Below are 22,947 nucleotides of genomic sequence, written 5' to 3'. Positions count from 1 at the left end.
GTTCATCTTTTAAAAAATTAATTATCACAATTTAACATTTTTGTGCAATCATGACATTTTTTTAAAAAAGCATTCATAGTACCGCTACATAACATGGGGCTGAGTTTTCAACAGACACCATGGAGCTAGATCCAAAGTTTCTGCACCACTAATATTGAAGCTTCTGGTATGAGGATCCCAGCACTGCTGAAACAAACCTCTTCCATTCACTCCACTGAAGGAGGCTCCTCCATTAACAATGGAGCCTTTGGATCCAACCCAATGATGATATTTAGCATTTATAAAGTAATTTCAGTGTTTACAGGGCTTCACATATATTGTCACAGCAATTCTGTGTACAACAGAGTAGCTTTTCCACTCTATAGATAACTGGAGGAAAGTGGTTTGCCTAAGACTGCCTAGGAAGACCATAGATGAGACACGATTTAAACAGGTGACCTCTCTGTTCAAAGCTTATTATCTCAACAACTGTTCTATGAGATCAATATTTTGTTATGCGGTTCTTCAAATTCCAGACATTGTAACCTCTCATTTGCTGCCCAAAAATTGCTGGTGAACTTTGTGCTGTGAAATACTCTGAAAAATATGCATGAATGCCATCCTCCAGGTGAAGCTGGATACTTCCTTTTTTTTACAAGTGATTTCCAGGCTCCAGAGATCAGTACCCCCAGAGAAAATGGTATTTCCATTTCCAGGTATTGCCCAAGCCAGAGCTGGCAACCCTAAGAATATTTGATGCTCTGTGATATAGCTATTGTTGATTTTTCTCCCCAAGATGTACACTTAGTATACAAAAGGATATACAAGATGTTTCAAGAAGATATACACATCAGTATACAAAACCAGAGCCAGCTTTTGATATACATACAGGTTTATTTGATATCAGACAGAAGGAGAATATGGCCTTCATGAATACAAATACAAAGAAGAGCAGCCACTGATGTCCTACATTTTGTATCATTAGGCAAAGGAGAGGTGAGAGGGTACGTGTGGCCAGCTGATTGTTCTGTTTGTGCTCTCAAAGTTCTACCAGCCCGATCCACAAATGGGCTACTGACATTTTGTCAGACAGGCAAACTTTTCATTTAGGAAGATGGGTGAATTATCCAGACTAAGCAATGCTGATAAAGTGCCGGGTCACCAAGTAACTATTAAACGAGGGGCCGTTTCCACAAGATCCCGTTAGAAGACAGGATCTGTCCGTGCGGCCTGGAGGAGGTCGATACGGTTTCCCACCTTATTCTGAACTGTCTTTTCCATACAGAGGCAAGGTACAGACTTTTGCGGAACCATCTAATGCTAGCTGAATCTTTAAATAAGGCCCAAACCATTTACTTCCTCTTAGGGGATGGGAGTGATCAACTTTCTTTGGATCTTGCTAAGTTTCTATATGTTACCGACCTTGACAGGAAGAAATTTAATGCTGTCTGTATTTGAAAGAAGATGCTTTTAGTTAAGTGTTGCCTACGTCAGCTAATTTTATTACCACTTTGATAGATGTACAAGTTTTATATTGTTATGTTATATTTCAACTTGGTGTTGTGTTGTACTGTTATTGATGAGTTGTGTTGTTGCTGTCGATTGGCTTAGAGCCGCAATAAACTGACTGACTGACTATTAAACATTTGTCAAATACAAATACAAACCTCTCGATATTTTAGAATCAGAAACACCTCAGTATCACTTAGCTGTAACCAGACATACAGTAAGTCCCTAGTAATCCAAAGTGTTGCTGTTTTTATAGACCACTTTTCCTTTTACAATCACATACTCAATCAGTTCCTGATGGCCTCCAAGTTGGTATATCAAATGCTCCCACCTTAAAAACAATAAAGAACAAAACCAAAGAAGAGTGAATCTACATGATCAATAAAAAGCATGCAGAATGCAAACAGAGGATTATATACTTGAAAGCTTGGTTAAAAACAAACTGCATATAAAAAGCTAGCACATCAGGGAGAAAGTGTCCCATACCAAGTATATGAAGATGCTTTATCAAGGTCAATATTGTCTGTCTTGACTTGCAGCCATTTGCCAGGGCCTCAGGCAAAAGATTTCCCCCATGATCTGGATGAGCTATATGAGATCCTTTAATGGGAGATGCCAACAATTGAACCTGGGACCTTCTGGATGGAAATGTGCTTTAATGTGAGCTACTGCTCCTCCTCTTAAGTTTATTTTATAACCCTTATCTCATCCTCCTCTCTTTAAAGGTCTAGCTTTCTATGAGCAGGGAACTCTTGACACATAGGAGAATCCAATTTCTCCCCATTCTATTTGCAACAAGATCTTCTTCCTGAACATGCAGTCCAGCAGTTACTATGTAGGCCTTTGCTTTAGCAGAAGAGCCTAGCTTCAGCAATTGTTGGTGACACAGTTTCTCACTGACTTATGTTTTCCTTTTGTACCACCTCCCCCTCTTCAGAGCTGGGCATTGCAGTTACTGTTATATGCTGATCTGAACCCTTCTACCAAGGTCCTATGCACCAAGCACAGGGAAGGTGACATTGGTCTAGCCCAAGGACCAAGGAAGCTAAGCAAGGTCGGTACTTGGAAGGAAGACCACCAAGGAAGACTCTGCAGAGGAAGGCACTGGCAAATCACCTCGGCTTCTCACTTGCCATGAAAGCCACTCGCTGGTGGTGTCATGAGTCAGATGTGACTTGACAGCACTCTGCACACACACATGAAAGCAAAGGCTGTACACACACGTAGACACAAGGGCTGTATTGAAAACTACTGTGCTGGTCTTCATCCTTGCAGAAACTGGATCCCCTGCCAAAAAACATCCCCTGCCAAAAAACATCCCCTGCCAAACTCCTGACCTCCAACTCCAGCCTTGGTCTAGATTCAGCTCTCTCAGAGGGCTTCTAAAATCTCAGTCAAGCACCAGAATTTTAATAGTAATTAAGTTGGCAACCCTAGAAGGCATCTACAAGCCAAGACTGGCAGCTGTTCCTAGTGAAGCCAGGAATGGAGTGGCAGTCCAGCAGGTGCTTGTCTCATGTTGGATTCCACACCATCCTCAGTGGTCCAAGTGGTCTGTGCAACCATTGGGAAAGCAGATGAATAGATCTGATTTGCTAATCTGTTGTCTTAACATTTAAACCACCATGCAGCACAGATCCAATCTGAGGTCTACATGAAACTATGAAATTAGATTCAAAACGACATGCTGTCTTCCACCATCATTAAAGATACCATCATTGTCTGATATAGCACCTGTATTTTTTAATGTTTTTACTGTGTTATGTTTATATCTTTTAAATTGGTTTTATGTAGTGTTTTATTGATTTGTAAGTCACTCTGAGCCTGCCTCAACGAGGAGGGTAGGATATAAATCTAATAAATGAATAAAAAAAATAAAAGAGCTACACATATTATCATTGACTAAAATTTACCAGCAGCAGAAAGTTTTATAACGTGGGTTTTTAAAAAGGCTGTTGAGACACTAACCAAAATAGGCAAGAGTGCTGTTAATGCCTAATATGTTGTATGTACTTTGTACAGACACAAGTAAGGATATTAAGTTTAATACTATATGTGGTATGGAACATGGACTTTGTTTTTCCTAGAGTTCTCACACAGCTCATGACATCAGGTCATAGTTGTAGTGAGGCCTGGAAAATGCCACAAAACAAAGCAAAAATGGTCATAATCAGGAATTGCTGTTTCCCTCTTCTCTTCTGTAGAATGGAGGGAGTGAATTGCAGAATGAAGGGAGTGAAAAGCTTCAACTGGTCTGAGATGCAATAAAATTGATTATATAATATACATAATTCAGAAGCACTTTTCTAGATAATGTACCTCATATCTATAATGTACATAATTCAGAAGCACTTTTCTAGATACTTGTGCCACTGAAGTGAGACGGGTTAAAATGGAGAGAGGCTTTTTCTCTGGTTGTGCTTGTGGAAGGCTTATTGACTGAAACCATCCATGAAATCATCTTTCAGGTATTGTGCTAAATAAGCATACTCATTCAAGACTCTGGTGGTTACAGCGTTGTTTCGTTTGGTACTGTTTCATTTTTATTATTGCTGTCTTCATACTCTTATTATATTAGCTGCCATTCACAACAGCTTTACATTTTAGAAGATTTTATGTATCATGAGCTTTCGTGAATGCTGTTCTATACAGACATATAAATAACCCGGAGAGCAGCATTTTCATTTCTGTTTACATAGTTGTCTATATACTGGTTAAACCTCAAACAGCAGTATACGTTCTTACCTTTGTGAGTTAATGATAACAAGATCTCCTTGTTTGCCAATCTCTATGGAGCCATGGGTGTTGGATTTTCCAAGAGCATAAGCAGAATTGATGGTAGCAGCTGCTAAAGCTTCCTTCATGGACATCTTCATGTTTACACAGGCCAAATGCATTACTATGGGCTAAGAAAAAATGGAAAGCAAAATCTGAAGTTACCATACAGATGGATAGTACTAATTGCATATCCAGGGCTTTTTTGGTAGAAAAAGACCAGCAGGAACTCATTTGCATATTAGGCCACACTCCCTGGTGCCATGCCAGCTGGAATGGCATTCCTGTGTGGTGCTGCTCAAAGAAAGCTCTGTGCATATCACCTGTCCTCTAGTAAGTCCTGTACACATTACAGTGAACAAATGTAGAAGCATTGTTGAGCTGCACAAAAGCTTCACTAGAGCAGACATTATTTCTGGACTATATGGATGCCATTTGCGCCTCCATCACAGCTGCTCCTATGGCTAGAAGGTCTGCTAGGCCTAGTGAGGAGAACTGGAGCTGTCATCCTCCACCCATGAGATCTCAAAGTCCTGGGGATTAGAGGAAAGCTCTCATTAGCCTGGACATATTTCCATCTGACCTTAAGCCACATGCCTTTCCTCACTACCTGTCTGAAGGGCTGCCTCTGCTTCAGAGACAAGCCCTGCTAACTGCTTATAGCCCCCACTAGATGCCCAGTAGCTTGCTTCTTTCCTCAGGAACCAGCCCTATAGTCTGCCTGCAGCCCCACCTCCCATGGGGCCCCCGTAGTGGAGCTGAGGCTGAGACTGTCACCAGGCTAGCCTCATCCCTGACCAAGAAAGGACAGTCCAGTGCCATCCCCATGGAGCACTAACTGGCTGGCTGGCAGCACAAGAGCGTTGTCTTGACTGTCAGTTGATGTGGAGGACAAAGGGGACCTTCCATTGCTCCCATTTCTGCACCTTCCAGCTGGGAAGTTTGGGTAGGGTCCTGCTGCCTGAAAATGACTTTATCTGCCTCTACACGAAATGCCAGGTTTATCTGTATTAGTAAACACACTCTACTTATAACAGTTCCACATAATGAAATTCACCTTGTATACAAGCACAGAAAGCAAAGAAAATCTTCGTCCATTCCCAAAGAAGCAAGATGGTATACTGTGGCCGAGGTCAGACGCACATAAACTGACGAAATGGGCATGGATGAATGCCAGATGCATGTCAGATTTTATGCAGTTGTCCAAACATCAGCATCTGGCAATGGTCGTTGGCTCGTTTGTGTCCCGAACTGCCACGACTGAGACGCGGACTTTTTTTATAGTACATTAAATCCGGAATAAGAATGCTTCCAATGACTCCCGCGTGTACTTTCTATGTTTGAACGCTCCATTGTAGCCGACTCGTCGCAAGCGCATATCCGCTTCCCTGTGAGAGCCCACGCCAAATGATATCATTGCGCCAGCACTTGTTGACTCAGCCTTCCAACCTTCCGAGGTCAGTAAAATATGTACCCAGCTTGCTGGGGGGGGGGGGAAGTATAGATGACTGGGGAAGGCAATTGCAAACCACCCCGTAAAAGGTCTGCCATGAAAGCAGCGTCACCCCAAAGTCAAAAATGACTGGTGCTTGCACAGGGGACCTTTCCTAAATGGGGGGGAGGCAGATCGCCCACCTTTGCTGTCTCCCCGCCAGGCGGAGAGACAGCAAAGAGAGCTCCTGGGCTTCCCCTTCCTTTCTGGGTGTTTAAATGGGGGGGGGGGCAGATTGCCCACCTTAAAAAAAAAAAGCCAAGCACACTATCCCACCTACTGCGTTTGCGCGAGTGTGGAATGCCATCTCAAAAAATGAGGTCCGGTTGAGACCTCTGATCAACCAGCGACGGGACCAACGCTGCTTACAATTGAAGGATGGAGGGATGTCTGATCAAGAAATTCGTTGTAAAAAAGCTGCGGGGTATAATAGTGACGGGTTAGGGATGGATTTAATGGTGAGTGTGACCGCAGCCTGACTAGTTTATAGAACTTCACAGTCATTTGAATAATAATTTTTCATCTAATAACAGAACAAAATTTGAGTCTAGTGGCACCTTTAAAACCAAGATAAGTTTACTTCTGACATGAAAGCTTACACCCAGAATTAAACTTTGTTGGTCTTAAAGGTGCCACTAGACTCAAACTTTGTTCTATTGCTTCAGACCAACAGAGCTACCCACCTGCATCTAATAATGGTCAATAAAGAAACAGCTTACCATTGAACAACAATAAGCATTAGGGTTGAAGTCACTGCCAAGAGCAACAATCACTCCTTCTTTTAACATTTTTCTAGCTTGAGGCTGTTTTAGTCTGAAAAGAAAAGGAATCATAACCATTCAAACTGCACTATAAAACATACCGCATATACACACAATGTACAGAAAAGCTGTAGCTTTATCTATATGCCAGTTTTGAGATGTCTGCATATTCTGGAAAATAGTTTTGCATCTAATAATAGTCATTAAAGAAGCATCTTATCATTGAACAACAATAAGCACTAGGGTTGAAGTCATTACAAAGGGCAAAAGGCAAGGCAATCAGAGATATACTCCAGCATCAGCCTGGCTTGCTGCATGGGTGCCTGACAGGATGGAGGCTTGGTTTATATTATGTCCCTTTGATTTGTTGAATGGGAACTAATACAGGATCCAAGCCTTTGCACAATCACAGAATGGGTACGGTTGCACTGTGTGGTAAAAGAGAGGGACCCTCTGCCATGTTATGCCAGCATTGCTCCCTCCTGCATATATGAATAGAAGCGGTACACCACTCACTCTCAGAAAGGCTAAACTCACTGCTTTCTAGTGTCAGAATGGCCACCCCACAGATTTGTGGGTACTGTAATGTAATTTTTAAAAAATTACTTTTTCATCTATTAAATGCCAATTATATCCACAATGGTTTTTAAAAGTATTTTTATGCCACTTGCATTGCATAGCAGTAGAAAGAATAGTAATCTACCTTCCACTTCATGCTTCCACCCTGCAATGTTGTTTTTCAAGGTTATGAAACATCAGCACTTCACAGAATCACGATAATTGTTTTGTCAGTGCACTATCTCAAAATATCCTATCAGCATTCATCCACAAGTCATCACATTCAAATTAATAATTTGAATATTTTTAATTTAAATACTTTTGCATGATTCACTAGATGCATTGATATAGCCATAGAGGCATGGGCACTGCCCCCAACTGAACTTATCTGCCTAGGTTCTACCCACATAATCTGTACCTTGTATCTCTGCAGGGTACAGATCATGCCTGCAACCTATAAATGTGTAGGTTGCATTTGGAGATTTGATGGCATTACATTTGGATGTTTGGTGGCCTATGGAAAGCTGGGAAAGGGGAAAAGGCCAGCAGAACTGATCCTGCTCCTTCATGCATGCACTTGGGGCTACAGTTTATTTATTTATTTATTTATTTATTACTTTACATTTATATCCCGCCCTCTCCGCAAGCGGACTCAGGGCGGCTTACAGTATCATAAAAACAGTCAATTCCATAAAACATATAAAACCATAAAATATTTATCAAGTTAAAAACTAGTACGCTATCTCAGTCTAGTCTGGCGGTATTGGGGTCTGACTATGACCGCCAGCTTCTGTAGGATGTCCGGTGGCAGCCCATTTTCAGTCAACCAATTCAGTGGCAATACAACTATGTTAGAGTCTACCTCAGTATGTAGGCTGTGGTTGGCAACAGGATAGCTGCACACTTTGCTCGGGCCATTGCAGTAATACCTTCATCACTAACTTCTTCCAGATGACTTATAGCCTGGGCTCCTAGGTCAGCTCCAAGCTAAAGAGATGGCAAAACAGACTGCACTGAAAAATTACCAACAGAGAACATTTTTAAAGGCAAAGTGACATCTAGCTTCTATCAAATCTCCATACAGTTTGTTCACCTTCCCATCAATTTGCAGTTTGCTTTTTTAGAAGAAATAATTATAAATTTTTAAGCTGACATTACAAGAAAGTTTTTATGCTGCATGGATGTTATTAATCACACATTAGGACCTTTAATTAATATTGGCATAAACTGTATGAAGTACCTAGAATATTGCTATGCACAACCAATAGGACTTAGAGCTATTTCAGTCACTCCCTTTGGGTCTTTCAGCTTTCCCTTCTTTTAAACACCAAATTCTCTTGCCACATTAAAAAAGACTTTTGAAACATGCTTCAATTTCAAAAAGAGATGGGGGATTGAGAAACTCAATCAAAACCAGTATTTTACGAATCATGACCTATACAAATAATTGATTGTAAAACTGGAACAGCAGTAAGTTACAGGAAGAATGCTAAAACACAGTCCCTTATTTGGGGTATTGAAAATATGACAGCACAGCCATACAGAATTTGCATGCACATTTAGGAATATCAATATATATATAATTCTCAACATGGCTTCATCTGTGGATACTTAAATCTATGGATTAGACCATGTATAGAGAAGGGAGATATTTCTACAAAGAAAGGGAGCCATCCAGATTTGCAAAAAAACAAAACAAACACAACAAAAACACAACCCCAAACTATATTTTAAAAAGAAAGGGTAACAATAAACTGCAAAATGGACAACAGTTGCCTGTACAAGCACACACAACTATGTTCTGACCACTGCAGGAGGCAGGTGGGCAGGGGGGGAAGAATGGGAGTCATGCCCACCTCCAACACTGAGGCTCTGATGTGACAAATGAGTGGGGGAGGAGTGGATGCAATGGAAGCCACTGTCCCCCAACACTATGCAGTAAATGTGCAGGCATGCAGGGGTGGAAGAGGAGGGAAGGTGTCATGAGCCCTGACGAGGAGGAGCTGGAAGGGTTAACAGACCTGGAAGAGTTGCCAGCCAGTTCCTCAGCTGAACAAACAGCAGCTGGTCCATCAATCACTCTCTGGGCACCAGTGTCGGAGGAGCTGGAAGGTTTAACAGACCTGGAAGAGTTGCCAGCCAGTTCCTCAGCTGAACAAACAGCAGTTGGTCCATCAATCACTCTCCAGGCACCAGTGTCAGCTGTTGATGATCAGTCTCCTCTAAGCTCTCCTCCTCCCATCTCAAGAGTTCGAAGCAGGCTCCGGAAAGAACTTTCAGAGTGAAGACATGAGGCACGCTGATGCTTCAGATCTCTCAGCCCTGAGTTCTAGCAGAGTCACTGCCACCCAGGGAGCAGGCTGATTGAGACTCCCTTATAGCTCCCACCCAGGACCTGGTAACCTTGTGGAAGCAACAAGTCTATTCTTTGGCTTGCATCCATGCTCCTTCCTGATTCCTGATCCTGACCTGCTTGATTTCCTTGGCACCCTGACCTTTTGACTTTTGGATATTGACTTCTGATTCCGGTTTGTGATTCTGCATTCGTGACTTGGCTCCTGCTTGACTCCCTGGACTTTGACTGTCTTTGGACTCCTGCCTGCCTGCACCCTGAGAATGTGACAGAGGGTAGAGTAGGCCGCCTCCCTATAACAGCACAGGTGGGTAGGTGGAAATGACAAGAAAGCAAGCAGTGCAAGAGCCCCATCACCCCTGTGGAAGTGATGAAACTGCAGATGGGCAGGCAAGAAAGGGGAGAAGGGGGAGCCACCACTGCCCCTCCTCTCTTTCCACTGCAAGACAGTGATGCTGGAAGCAGGCAGACAGGGCCGGCCCTAGACTGTCTGGCACCCTAGGCAAGGCTAACTTCTGACGTGCCTCCCCCTGCACTGATAATGTCACCGAGTCACATGAGGGTGCCCAATTTGGTGCCCCAGAAGACCAGCACCCTAGGTAATTGCCTAGTTTGCCTAGTGGAAGGCCAGCCCTGCAGGCAAACTAGGGAGGAGGAGGAGCAAAGGGGGTGGCCAAGCAAACAGGGCAGCAGCATCCTGCCTCCAGGAATCCCCCTCCTTGCAGGACCCCCTTGTTTCTTAATAATCCATGGACAATTACCAGGAACAAAAGTGAATGGACATTAAATCTTTTGGCTTGACTGAACTGTACATCATACTTACAATTATAGAAGTGAGTAATAATAAATAAAGATTACATCTCCAAAAACACTGCAACAGGACATCTATTGTACTATAATGACAAAAGACTGTACCTTTTACAGGATTTTAATGGCACACAAACAGTACAAAATAGGACTATCCACCAATGCTATCACCATTTCCACTAGATGTCCTTTTTTAATTTTATCTCACTCAGAAAAGATAAGCAAAGTAAATGTTTGAAGTCAGCCATGAAAAGCTATCAGCAAAGGTCCAAAAGTCCAACTTTCTAACTTATCTCCCTTTTATATTGCTTGTTACATTTCTGTAATTCATTGCATAAATGTATTAGTGTGGTTAGTATTTCAGGACTGTGAGGTTGTCTGAGAATTCAAGCTTCAAAACCAAACTGATTTTTTGTATTGCTTTAATAAAGAAATACCTCTGCGCATTTCATTGGATGGAGTTCATCCCCATGGAAGTTAATCTGTAACCCTAGATCTTTCCCCGCCTGAAGAATTCTTCGGGTAGAATTTAGATCAAAGACACCCTTCTCGCAGAAAACATCTATATTGTCAACATGTATTTCACCATTAAGGTCAAGTTCTTTCAGTTTGGGAAGCTGGACGTTGATAATGTCATCAGTAGCTTCAAGGACACTTTTGTCCCTATTATACAAAAACAGAACAAATCCCCACAAGATTAATCACATTGTACATATTGAGGGTTTTACCTTGTCTAAGTAAACAGTGTGACATAATTTTGATATTTAGTAATATTCCTATTACCCCCTTATTTATTTATTTATATACCAATTTTTTGCTCAATTACGGCTACCAGGGCAGCTATATTTGAAATAAACTATAGCATCTACTATACTAAAGGTAAAGGTATTTCCTGTGCAAGCACCAGCTGTTTCCGGCTCTGAGGTGACGCTGCATCACAACATTTTCACAGTAGATTTTTTAATGGGATACACAGGAATACACCTTTGCCTTCCCCAGTCATCTACACTTTACCCCCTGGGTACTCATTTTACCAACCTCGGAAGGATGGAAGGCTAAGTCAACTTTGAGCTGGCTACCTGAACCCAGCTTCCACTGGGATCAAACTCAGGTTGAGAGTAGAGCTTGGGTTGCAATACTGCATTTTACCATTCTGCACCATGGGGCTCTTATCTACTATACCTTTTCCCTCAACTCCCCTTCCTGTCTGTATCTTGTTTCTAATGGCCAAACTAGTTTGCTTTTTAGTTATTTTTGAAAATCCTTTTGAATTAGGGCAATAGCATGAAGATTTGCTCTGTGGGGGAACTATATAGATACTATACCAGCATTGGGGAGGAGGCTGAGATTATGCAAATACAGGGGGGGGTGTAGAAAAGACCCAGCAGGAACTCATTTGCATATTAGGCCACACCCCCTAGTGCCAAGCCAGCTAGAACTGCATTCCTGTGTATTCCTGCTCAAAACACCCCCCTGTGCAAATAGATTAAATGCTCACTTCTCCATGTCATAGCCCCAACTGAATTAGACTCTCCCACAGTTGCTATTTACAATTAGAAACCCAGTAGAAGAGTCATTCACAGATCTCTCAGTGTCATGTCTAGCTTGTCACACACAGCCAAACCACGCTAAATGTGGGATTTACAAAGCACCTAGCATGTCTTCTTTCTTCCAGGAGTGTTTTCTTCACCTGATATGGCTCCACAGAACCACTAGTTGCAGCACTGTAACAAATATACAGGTAATGGTGAAGAACTGTTTCAAAGTGGGGAAATTGTGCAGGAGTAAAGGTCAATCCCTTTGCACTATGGGCTTGATCAGAATTGGTGCCCTGCACCTGACTTTTAAACAAAGGTTTGTTTGGTCCTTGCTTTATAACCCTAATGGCAAGACCCATGGTTCATTTCTGGGCAATAGTACTATGTATTTTCTGTCTGAAAAGCAGAATAAAATATAATAAAAATACAAAGCAGTGTCCTAATCCACAAAGAACTTCTAGATCTGTTTCCTCTATTGAAATGGGTGCAATTCACTCCAACAAGTTCTGTGTATACATCAGAATTTTCTTACCTGTAAAAAACTCCTGGATCAGACTGAAAATGTATTTCTATCCTCTCTACCAAAAACTTAACTGAGATCTTCTTTCTGCTTTTCATGATTTAGCTGGATTAAGGTAAAAACTTCTGACAGTACAAAGATGCAATGGGAACAGCAGGTATCCATCATCCATCATACTGAAATAAGAACTTGTGTCTCTCTCCAAGATAGTACACAGGAAGTTCCATTCTCACATATATTCACCATGCCTGAAGTCACTATTACAGAATTTTTAAAGACCATTCTGATAGCAACTGAGAGCCAATGGGATTTAAATACTTTAATTTAATTGGAAAATGTAAACTAAGAACTGGGGGTTGGAACACCAGCATCTGTTTCTTCAGCTGATCTTGCTAGACCATGAACACCATGAACAGTTACTGGAACAGAGACTGTCTTTTGGAATGCTTGGTTTGTAAGTGATCAGCATTCTGATTCTGAAGAACAATCACTCATAAACCATAATGGAGATATATTCTGCACTTTGCCTCTCAACTTCCCACAGGTTCTTTTTATAAATACAAATAATGACTCACACAAATAATTCTTATACATAAATCAGAGACAGTGTGCTATAGTATGATGCTTAAATGACAAGGAAGAATATTATATTACTTTGGAACAGAATGAGCTCCGCAGTAGGTAGAAGATATCCCAATGTTCAGTTCTTGCCTGGCCCTTTCAATCACTCTGAGCATCTTAATTTCTGTTTCTAGGTTTAGTCCATATCCACTTTTGCATTCAACGAAAGTGGTGCCACCTCTAAGCATGCGGAGCAGCCGCTGTTTGAAATGCTGGAGGAGCTCGTCCTCAGAGGTTTTCTGAGTGTGCTTCACTGTGAAATGTATTCCTCCTCCAGCTTGATGAATATCCATGTAGGAAGCTCCTGCCAACTTAGAAGCAAAATAATCTGATAAACATGTATCATTGGGTGAAAATCACCTTATGCTGCAACTACATGTGATTACAAGAGTCCCCTTCTCCCTTGCTGAATGCCTCAGGGAAGAAGGGGCACTGTGGACTTTATTCCATGTAGCTAACACTGCAGCCTTATTTTCCTCAAAGATTGAAAAATGCAGAAGTTAAATGACCAACAAATCATAAAACATTGCAAAGTCATAGTTGCCAACTTTTACCAAAACAAATGAATCTTTTATCATTTAGTCTTTACTCAAAGGAAATCTGGTCATCTGAATTCCATATGCACACATGTTTTATTTATTTTGGTCAGGGCTTTTTTTGTAGCAGAAACTCCTTTGCACATTAGGTCACGCCCCTCTTATATAGCCAATCCTTCAAGAGTTTACAGGGTTCTTATTATAGGACCTACTGTAAGTCTTGGAGAATTGGCTACATCGGGGAGGGAGGTCTGGCTTAGTATACAAAGGAGTTCCTGCTACAACCCCCCCCCCTCAATTTTGGTGCATGTAAGAAATATGCAGTGGTTTTTTTGTAACGTGCACACCATGTAATAAATTGTTACATTGTGTTCAATCATTACAGGCTTCACTACAGTTATATGCTAAATAATCAATAGCTACAGGAACTCATTTGCACATTAGACCACACCCCCTGACATCAAGCCAGCCGGAACTACATTCCTGTGTGTTCCTGCTCAAAAAAATACCTGGTTACATCCCTAAAAGCATGATGTGTCCAACTAACAGCATGACTTAAGTTACTATCAGACCAGCAGTTAACATCTAAAGAGTGATGTGAAGCTAAGAGAGAAAATCCTAAACCCAAAGCTGTGATTGTGACCTGTAATTACTCAGTGATGCACAAAGTATATGTTCATATGGCATCTTTTATTACTTCTTATGGTCCAGGACAGAGACCTGGCATCTGAAATCAAATTCTGGGGCTAAAATTTGATTGCAATTAAGTCTTTCCAAAACCTATTCTTATTCTGTCAGAGAGTGAGTTGATTCAATGTTTCTCAAACATTCTGTAGTCAGGGAATCCCTTCTAAACTTGGTCTACCATATGAGATCCCCAGTCAATACCAACTATGTTTCTTAAAGCCAAGTGCACATGATTACTTGCATACTTGCTGAATGTTATAACAAGAAAAACTCCTCCAGGCAAGGCAAGAAATCTTTCCAGCATTTAGAAAATGTGAGGGTTACACTTCTGCATCACAGATGGCATGCATAGGGACCCTCCACCAGAATCCCTGGAACTTTATTTCTCCTTGTTCTCAGGCTCTCATGCCAGGGCAGCAACGGCCACAGTGCCAAATCCTGTCACTGGTGGGAAGAATAAAGTTTCACCTGCCTCACGTGTTCCACCCTCCCCCAAGCCTCCCATGCACACACACCTCTAGGTGCTCTGAATTCTGTCAGGGGACACCTATCCCTAGCTTGATTCAAGTCCAGTAGCACCATGGAGACCAACAAAATTTTCAGGAGTCAATCCTCCCTTCATCAGATATCCCTAGTCTAAGTACCTAGGAATTAATTAGTGTTCTCTTTTTCTCCCTTTGCTAACAAACATCTGCTAAATTATTTGACATCAAGCCTCTTCTTCCTGCTTTCCCAATTGCCAAGGACCTGACATTGTCCATGTGCTCTGCTATTGTACACTGCGTATAATAGCACAACATTAATGGCTTCTCACAAGACATGACGTTACAGAAACATTCACCTGGAGAAAAGCAAAGTGGATATGTGTAAAAATTGTAAATTTTTTTTAAAAATGTCTGCTCTCACACAAATTTACCTTCATAGCAAATTCATGAACCCTGTCACCAGCCCATACTGGATGTGTGTGTGCATCCACCAGACCTAGTAAAAACATTGTTTTTTTAAAAAGCACAGTAAAATGCACAGCATAGGCATAACATTTCACATTTATATTTAAAATGAATCCTTACACTAAAAAACAAAACAGTAGGACTCTCAAACTAACAATAATTTTGTCAGAAAATTGCCTATGGTTCCATAGCTTTCCAATTATATGAAGAAAGAAACTGAAAGAAGATTGAAGAAGATTGTGCGAGCTGTACTTGCTTAGGCTTGCCACTTTGATGGACATGCTTATCTGTACAGGACCAGGTAGTAATTAAATATCAACTGCCTTTGAAAGGCTGTGTTCACACACTTCGGCTAAGCCTGATGGATAAGCCTACTAGGTAACCTTCAGCTTGGTGTTCAGGATATGGTTTGTAGGCAGATGAGGCAGTCAGAGGGTCTTCTTGGTCTTCAGTTAAGACCTACTGCATATACCATGCACACTACCTTGAGATTTGTGACCAAAGAAACAGAATTTAAATATTATAAATTTTAAAAATAGTAACCTGTGCAGGTGCAAAACCCTCTTATTCCACAAGATGCTGAAGTTCCAGAGCTAGAACTCCATTAACTCCAGACACATTGGCCCACATCCAGTCATACAGGTAAGAAAACAAAAGTGCCCTCCCAGCTGCAGCCCACTCAGTCCCTCTCCAATTTTTTCTCTGGTGGTCGAAGGGCAAGCCTAGTGGGAACCTGCAGTGGAAACAGGAAATTGGCAGAAATTGCTGCCTTATCTTCAGAAAACTTGCATCCTTCAGTTTCCTTAATATGATTGGATACATCCAGGTGGGCCGCTGTGTTGGTCTAGAACAAAGCATGAGTCCAGTGGCACCTTTAAGACCAACAAGCTTTTATTTAAAGTGTGAACTTTTGTGCCCATGCACACTTCCTCAGACACGAAAGCTCACAATTGGAATAAAAGTTTGTTGGTCTTAAAGGTGCCACTGGACTTCCATTTTGTTCTATGATGGGATATAGACTGTGGGGGAATATGGATCAGAGTTTTACTATAGTGGTGGGGTAACTCTTTGAAAATATGTCCCCTGGCTGTTTTTTCTAGGTTAAGAAAATAGGCACAATATGGGTACCTATTTTCCCCCATAGGGCTTATGACAGCCCAAGGGGCATTTTCAACTGGAGAAACAGAGCAAAGGGCAGATTTAAACCATGTCTTCCCAGGAGCCTCAATCCAGAGCAGATGCTGCCTCTTGTTTTTGCTGCTTTTAACACATCAGTAGTTGAAGATCGCAATTATCATCAATTATGGCCTTGAAGTGTTACTGGTCTGTGAACTGAACTGCTTGCAGGCAGATCTGCAGTCTTTACACTTGCCCAGCACACAATCCATACACACACACTTTAGCAGAGGACACTTAATTTTTGCCTGTCTTGCTGTTGATAAGAATGGAGCCATCATTATTTATTTGTTCATTGCATTTAAACTAGCCCATCCTCCTGACAGTTTCCCTTTTATCTTTGCAACAAACCTGGTTAGGTGGGGGAAATATTATTTATTTATATCCCACCATTTCTACAAACGCAGTCAAAACATTGGAAACAATTGGTTTACAGTAACAACAGATCATCCAGTAAGCTTTGGGGCTGAGCAGGAATTTGAACTCACGTCTAACTCCATCATGCAGCCACTACACCACATTGACTTTCCAAATAAATAGCAGCAGCCTTATGAATACCAGTTCAGACATCTGACACCCATAAACCACACAAGGGCATCCCTAATGAATATCATGCCCAGTGGAATGAACACATGCAACACAGTCTAATGTGAGCTGAACAAAATCCAAATCAATTAATTTAAAAAAAGATCCTTTCCTCAGAATCTCCCTTCCCATTCTGCACTCTTCATATTTCTGCCTTGAAACTCAACAAGCCATTACATTTCTATTTAACTCCAAGGACAAATAGCTGAAATAATGATTGACTAACTGAAAATACAGAATTTCTGCCTACTTCTGGAACTTTCTGTTTGATACTATGAACTATGAAATATACACCAACCTGGTATGATGCATTTGCCTGAACAATCAATTATCTTTTCAAAAGGCACTCCTGAAAATTGGTTGCGAATGGCACTGACATCTCCTGCTGCCTTTATATATCCATCTCTGTTTTAAAAAAACACACAAAACCCCCAGTCATCTCAAATGTGACAGACAACATTAACTAACAACTAGTTATAACAATGTGAATCATTTTAAAAAGCCAATTTTAAACCCCAACTGTTATTACAGTAAAAGGATCAATATTTTTATTTGCTTTACACAGACCATCCTATATTCTCTTGTAATTTGAGCTACATGAACATGGAAAGAAAAATGACCCATTGGTAGATCATGCTGGATAGTCCACTTTCTCCAGAAAGAGCAAATCCTAAGCAGCTGCCCCATCCAGGAAACGCACTTACTTGCCAATCACCACACTGGCGTTTTCTAAGACTGCCAGATTTTGCATGCCAGACTCTAGGAGATATTTCTCGCCTTTGGTACAGACAAGCACCAGCTGCTGGGCTCCTTCAAGGAGGAGTTCATACTGGTCAGCCATGTCACTTCCCAGACACAACAAGTGGAGAGAACTAAACAAACTCAGGAGAAACGCTCCGGGCTTCAGCAGGGAGGGAAGAGAGGCTCAGCTGCTGCCAAGTCAGAGGCTCTCTCTCAGTTGGCTGCATTCACCCAGGGCAAACATAACATTTATTACTCTTTTATCCCTTGTAAACTCCTCAGACAAATGTATAAAAAGGAGGACATGCTGCACGATGGGGCATGTTCTGTCTGTGAAACCTAAAACCACAGTCCTAGGCACACTTCCTCAGGAATCAGGCCCACTGTGACCCAGAAGGGTCAATTACTTATAGTGTTAATTACTTATATGTCAATTAATTATAGCACAGGATCAAGTTGCACAAAGGAAATTACCTGTGAACATTTTTTTAAAAGCTGGGGGGGCTTTTAAAAAAGTAATTGGGCACCCTTTCCCATCCATTGCAGGACTTGCTGCTTCTCAGAAGCTTTCTGGGGTAGGGGCAAAAGCTGGAGGCTCTGAAAGTGGCTAAGTCAAGGCAGTAGAACTCTAGAACTTTGGAGTCAAGAAAGAACTGTACCTTGCATGAAAGCAGAGGGCGTTCCTTCCACTTGCCTCTCTCCCAAACTGGCACTTTGCAGCCAACAGCTCCATCTGCCCCCCCCCCCAACCCATTCCATATGGCTTCCTCCACTTCCCACTACTCCACCTCTCTCCTCTCCACCTGCTGCTTTTGCTGCTGCAGTGCACTGTGCCCTGCTCAGTTCTGGCTGCTGCTATTGATGCTTTGGCACCTTAGCCATGGCAGAGAGAGAGAGAAGAAGAAGAAGATGATACTGGATTTATATCCCGCCCTCCACTCTGAAGAGTCTCAGAGCGGCTCACAATCTCCTTTACCTTCCTCCCCCACAACAGACACCCTGTGAGGTGGGTGGGGCTAGAGAGGGCTCTCACAGCAGCTGCCCTTTCAAGGACAACCTCTGCCAGAGCTATGGCTGACCCAAGGCCATGCTAGCAGGTGCAAGCGGAGGAGTGGGGAATCAAACCCAGTTCTCCCAGATAAGAGTCCGCACACTTAGCCACTACACCAAACTTAACCACTACACCAAGAGAGAAGCAGGCTGCCACCTGGAAGTCAGGGGGCCCTGGCTAGAAGTCAAGGGGCAGTGCCCCCACAGGCTCCCTGTAACTACAGGCCTGAATCCTATTGAAGTTTGTGGGATTTACCTTGCTTTTTCCCATAAACACCAGAATGAGGGGTCATTTATGAAGCTGATCCACAGTAGATTCTGAACAGACAAAAGAAAGCACTTCTTCACACAACACCTAACTAATTAATAACATTTGCTGCTACATGAAGTTGCAATGGCCACTGGTTTAGACAACTTTAAAAGAGGAGTAGGCAAATTCAGGGCAAAAAATAGGTCTATCATTTTTAAAGTATTCTGTTCATAGTCATTAGAGCATTGGACTAGGCATGGTTTAAATCCTCACTTGCCATTAAGCTAACTGATCATTTCCTCTCAGGTAATCTACCTCATGGGATAGTTATGAGGATGAAATGAAGAAGGGAAGAATGCTGTCTTGAGCTCTTTGAAGGAATGATGTGATGAAAACATAAATATACAAATCAGGCTTAGTGTAATAAGTCACACAACAGTTAGTTGCTGGGGCAGTAGCAGGTCAGGGAAATTGTCTTCATTTCCTGTTTGTGGCCTTTCTGATACATCTGGCTGGCAACCACAGGAGACAGGATGCTGGATGAGACAACTTCAATATGACTGAAGAATTGCTTGTAGGATTGGGCATCTATTTTTAAATCAGAACACAAGTAACATTTTACTACAAAACACAGAAAGGGTTGGGTTAGAAATACACTGTCTTCTTGAAATGGTTTCCCTTCCATACAAGGGAGAAACCAATAGTTTTCGAGACTGTTACCATAATTCTTATACAAACTTATATTCATTTCCCCAGTGTTCTTAGGGCAGAGCATCAAATCCAGTCTGCAGTGGTGTTTTTAGTCCTCACTAAAATAAAATATATCCTTCTCTCTGCTTGGCAAACTACCTACCAGTTTCAAGCCAAAATGATCTGTTGAACATGGTTCTTCCATAAATCTGACCAGCATTTGCTTTCTCACAGGGAGGAAAGAGCTGAGCAGGCATCTGCTTCTGTTTATACTCTGGACAATATTTTCCCTTTTTCTATTACCCTCAAGCTCATGAGTGCATACATGTATTGATTAATCTATTATAACTGCAGCCCCTTTCCAGACAGGAAATGTCAAGAGGTGAATGGTTACGGTATACGCAACAATTTGTGGATCCGCTGTAAAACTCCCAATATTAAAATTCTCACTCTTTCCCGTTCTAACCAGGAATGCATAACCGGCATCCCTATACACAGTTAGGCGCGACTGAGTTCACTGTATTTAGGCCACAATCCCTACAAGACTTGCTTGCTTAACAGCAGGCATCTCAATAAATACAGAGGATCGGGAAGCAAGCTTTTCTCTCATGAGCTCAGAGACTTGTTTAAATATTCACAAGACCGACAAGCCTCCGTCCAGCAGCTTCACGGCTTCTTCAGAACCGAGCGTGTAACGGAGAAGCATCAAGTATTGTCAACAGAAGAAAGCGGAGAAGAGGGCTCGCGTTGCAAAGGTAGAGCGCGCGCGGATTTTTCTTCTAGTCTCGCGCCCTCGAGCTGCCGTCGTCAGCTGCCTTCAACTGACTCCTTGCAGTAAGGCGTCAGCATCTGGGGAGGCGCCGTTGCTCCAGTGGCTCCCGCATGCCTTTGACAAGTCTGTCCCATTGCTCGAGCGCTTTCCTAGGTAGGGAGAACCAGAGACGAACAATATAAACCGGACTGTATCTCGGCTTAGAGGCTGCTTCTGTGTTCTGCGTTGGCTGCTGGGGGTGGGGGAGGGTCTTTGCTAAATCCCTAAAGCAATAGACGCGATCTCGTCCAACCCAGTCGACCTAATTGCCCTTTGTGTAAATTGGCTGTGCTGACCCAGACGGGAGGAAAAGGAATTCTGCACATGCTCAAGGCGTCGTCTGTTCTAGGGATTAGAGTAGCCGTTGGGAAAAGGTTTTGCTCTGTTAACTTTTGTTTACATTATCTTAGTCGTGAAAAGTTATATTCCACTCTCTCTAATTTCAAAGTTTTTTTTTAATAAATAGAATCCTTTGGATAAGAAAAAACTATGAAATATTTTATCGTTTGGAACAAGTGAAATGCTTTTTAAAAATGAGGCTGTGGGTTGAAAAGTTGATGTTAAAAGTTATGAAAAATATAAATTAAAAAAATAAAATGAGACTGTTCATTAATAAAGAATTTTATGTAAGAATCTAAAACAATACATTCTCAAGAATATATGTATTATTTAAACATGTCTAATCTTGTCCACAATTAATATGCTCTATATTTTGTATATGATAATGTACTACTGGACAGGGTGTTTTAAATACTTCTAGTTTAATTGCGTATCAGATATGCTGCTAGACCTTCCATGACTGAATCTATTTGAGCCCAAATAATGCACAGGATTGGACAAAGATCAGCCCAGACAAGACCAAGGAGAGCACCTGAGCTGCAGGGGGCTGCTGAGAGTGCTGCGACCATTCCTTGACAAACATGATCTCGTCTCAGTGATCCATGCTCTGATTATATCCAGGCTAGATTATTGTAAGGGAGCTGCCTTTAAAGACTGTCCAGACATTTCAGTTAGTTTAAAATGCTGAGATCATAGTACTGCTGTGCAGTCCTGTAGAGGCTGCCCATCTGTTTCTTAGCATAATATAGAATGCTGGTTCTAATCTTTAAGGCCCTATCTGGCTTGGGGCTGGGAGTACTTGAAGGACATCCTCTTCCCATACTGTCGTTCTAGCCAGTTAAGATCCTCTTCCAGAATACTGCTTTCTGTGCCCAAGCCTGCAGAGGTGAGGTAAAGGGTGACGAGAGACAGGGCTTTCTCAGTGGTGGTACCTTGCCTTCGAGATTTGCTTGCTTCCTGCCTTGCTGTCTGTTAGGCACCATGCCAAAACATATTTCCCTATTCTTTTCAAAACACAGGTAAAATGCATGTAACAAAAGTGTTTTTTAAAAAAAACTCATGATGTCTGCTTTTTAAAAAACTCATCATGTCTGGTTTCTCCATTTATCTGCTGAGCAACTCCAGGTACACACTGTAAAACCAAATTTTACATGCTGAGAAGACCTATGCAGCTTTGAGTGTTACTGTTTAATCTACAAAGTGCCCAATTTTTTATCTTGGCTCAGAACTTAAATATTATTTTAATTTTTCTTGTTATTTTCTTTCTCTGTTTTGCTAGGTCTAAGGAGAGTTTTACAGTGTGGAAGATGGCAACATTTTTATCACAGCCTTATGCTTCATGTTTGGGATCAGAAAAGAATAGTGGTAACCATGTGTTTTTGTATAATCATAGCAAATGTAAATGATGTGTGCCACCAAAGTCAAGAAAGTCCATATTTGGAATCTGCCACGGAATGAGGAGCATGAGGCAGGCAGTACTGGATTCTGTAGTTGTAACTGTGCATTGATTGAAACATACCTTGGTAAACTGTCCACATGTGGAGAAAGCATGGTTCTCAGCCATGAGGCTACAGATTGTCTCAGTTGCTCCGGATGCTTCCATATACATGTGCTACATCTTAGCCATGAAATGCTGTGGAACTAGAGTACCCATGATTAGTACAACCTTCAAAACTCAGGGAAGCTGAACCTTCTGAGACTGACAGATTCTTCTCTGTTCCCCAGGATAATTTGACAGCTATGAGGGCTAGGGCCTGATATAGCCTTAGCAGTGGTAGTGGGGAGCTTTGGATTGGATGTGACCGCAAAACCAAGGGGATTAGACTAGTGACACACATAGTTTTTCTTCAGATTTAAAAGGGGTGTGATTGAGCCATTGTTAGCTATGTGAGTGCTCTTCCCACTATCATACCTGATCACAAGTACGGCAGAGGGAATTGGGGGGAGGCAGGGGGTGATGTTTTAAAAAAGAGTCTATATGATTAGAGGTAACAGTAGTACATTGTTGGTTCATATTCACAGAAAACCACTGCAGAATTGTTTACTAATCTGTTAGCCCCCACCTCTCAGACTTTAGAAAGGCAGAAGGCTGGGCTGTAGCTTAATATAAAGATGAACAGAACTCTCTTAAGAGATCCTTGGAACATATTGTGGGAAAGATAGGATCAGGCAAGTTTTTCTGTTGACTTGGGTGAATTTAAAAGCTATTCTGTTTCCTA

General features: G+C 41.8%; 2 protein-coding genes across 2 annotated transcripts in view; one reads left to right on the top strand and one right to left on the bottom strand.

The window, feature by feature from the left end:
- Positions 1-1,621: 1,621 nt before the first annotated feature.
- AMDHD1 (amidohydrolase domain containing 1) lies at positions 1,622-17,970 on the bottom strand. The gene is made up of 9 exons (XM_060245204.1): positions 17,552-17,970; positions 17,146-17,252; positions 15,053-15,117; positions 12,947-13,224; positions 10,672-10,897; positions 7,937-8,061; positions 6,475-6,568; positions 4,234-4,394; positions 1,622-1,819 (listed from the first exon to the last, which is right to left on the bottom strand). The coding sequence occupies exons 1-9, from the start codon at positions 17,686-17,688 to the stop codon at positions 1,714-1,716; spliced, it is 1,299 nt and encodes a 432-aa protein (XP_060101187.1). The 5' UTR covers positions 17,689-17,970; the 3' UTR covers positions 1,622-1,713.
- Positions 17,971-22,014: 4,044 nt separating this feature from the next.
- Positions 22,015-22,947, top strand: part of CCDC38 (coiled-coil domain containing 38) — a 31,705-nt gene continuing 30,772 nt past the window's right edge. Inside the window, exon 1 of the mRNA XM_060244422.1 lies at positions 22,015-22,093. Within this exon, the coding sequence (XP_060100405.1) occupies positions 22,036-22,093 (58 nt within the window). The 5' untranslated portion in view covers positions 22,015-22,035. The remainder of the gene's footprint in view (positions 22,094-22,947) is intronic.

This window comes from Heteronotia binoei, chromosome 8 (assembly GCF_032191835.1).
Source record: "Heteronotia binoei isolate CCM8104 ecotype False Entrance Well chromosome 8, APGP_CSIRO_Hbin_v1, whole genome shotgun sequence".
NCBI classification, from domain to species: domain Eukaryota; kingdom Metazoa; phylum Chordata; class Lepidosauria; order Squamata; family Gekkonidae; genus Heteronotia; species Heteronotia binoei.
This window is presented reverse-complemented; position numbering and strand designations above follow the sequence as displayed.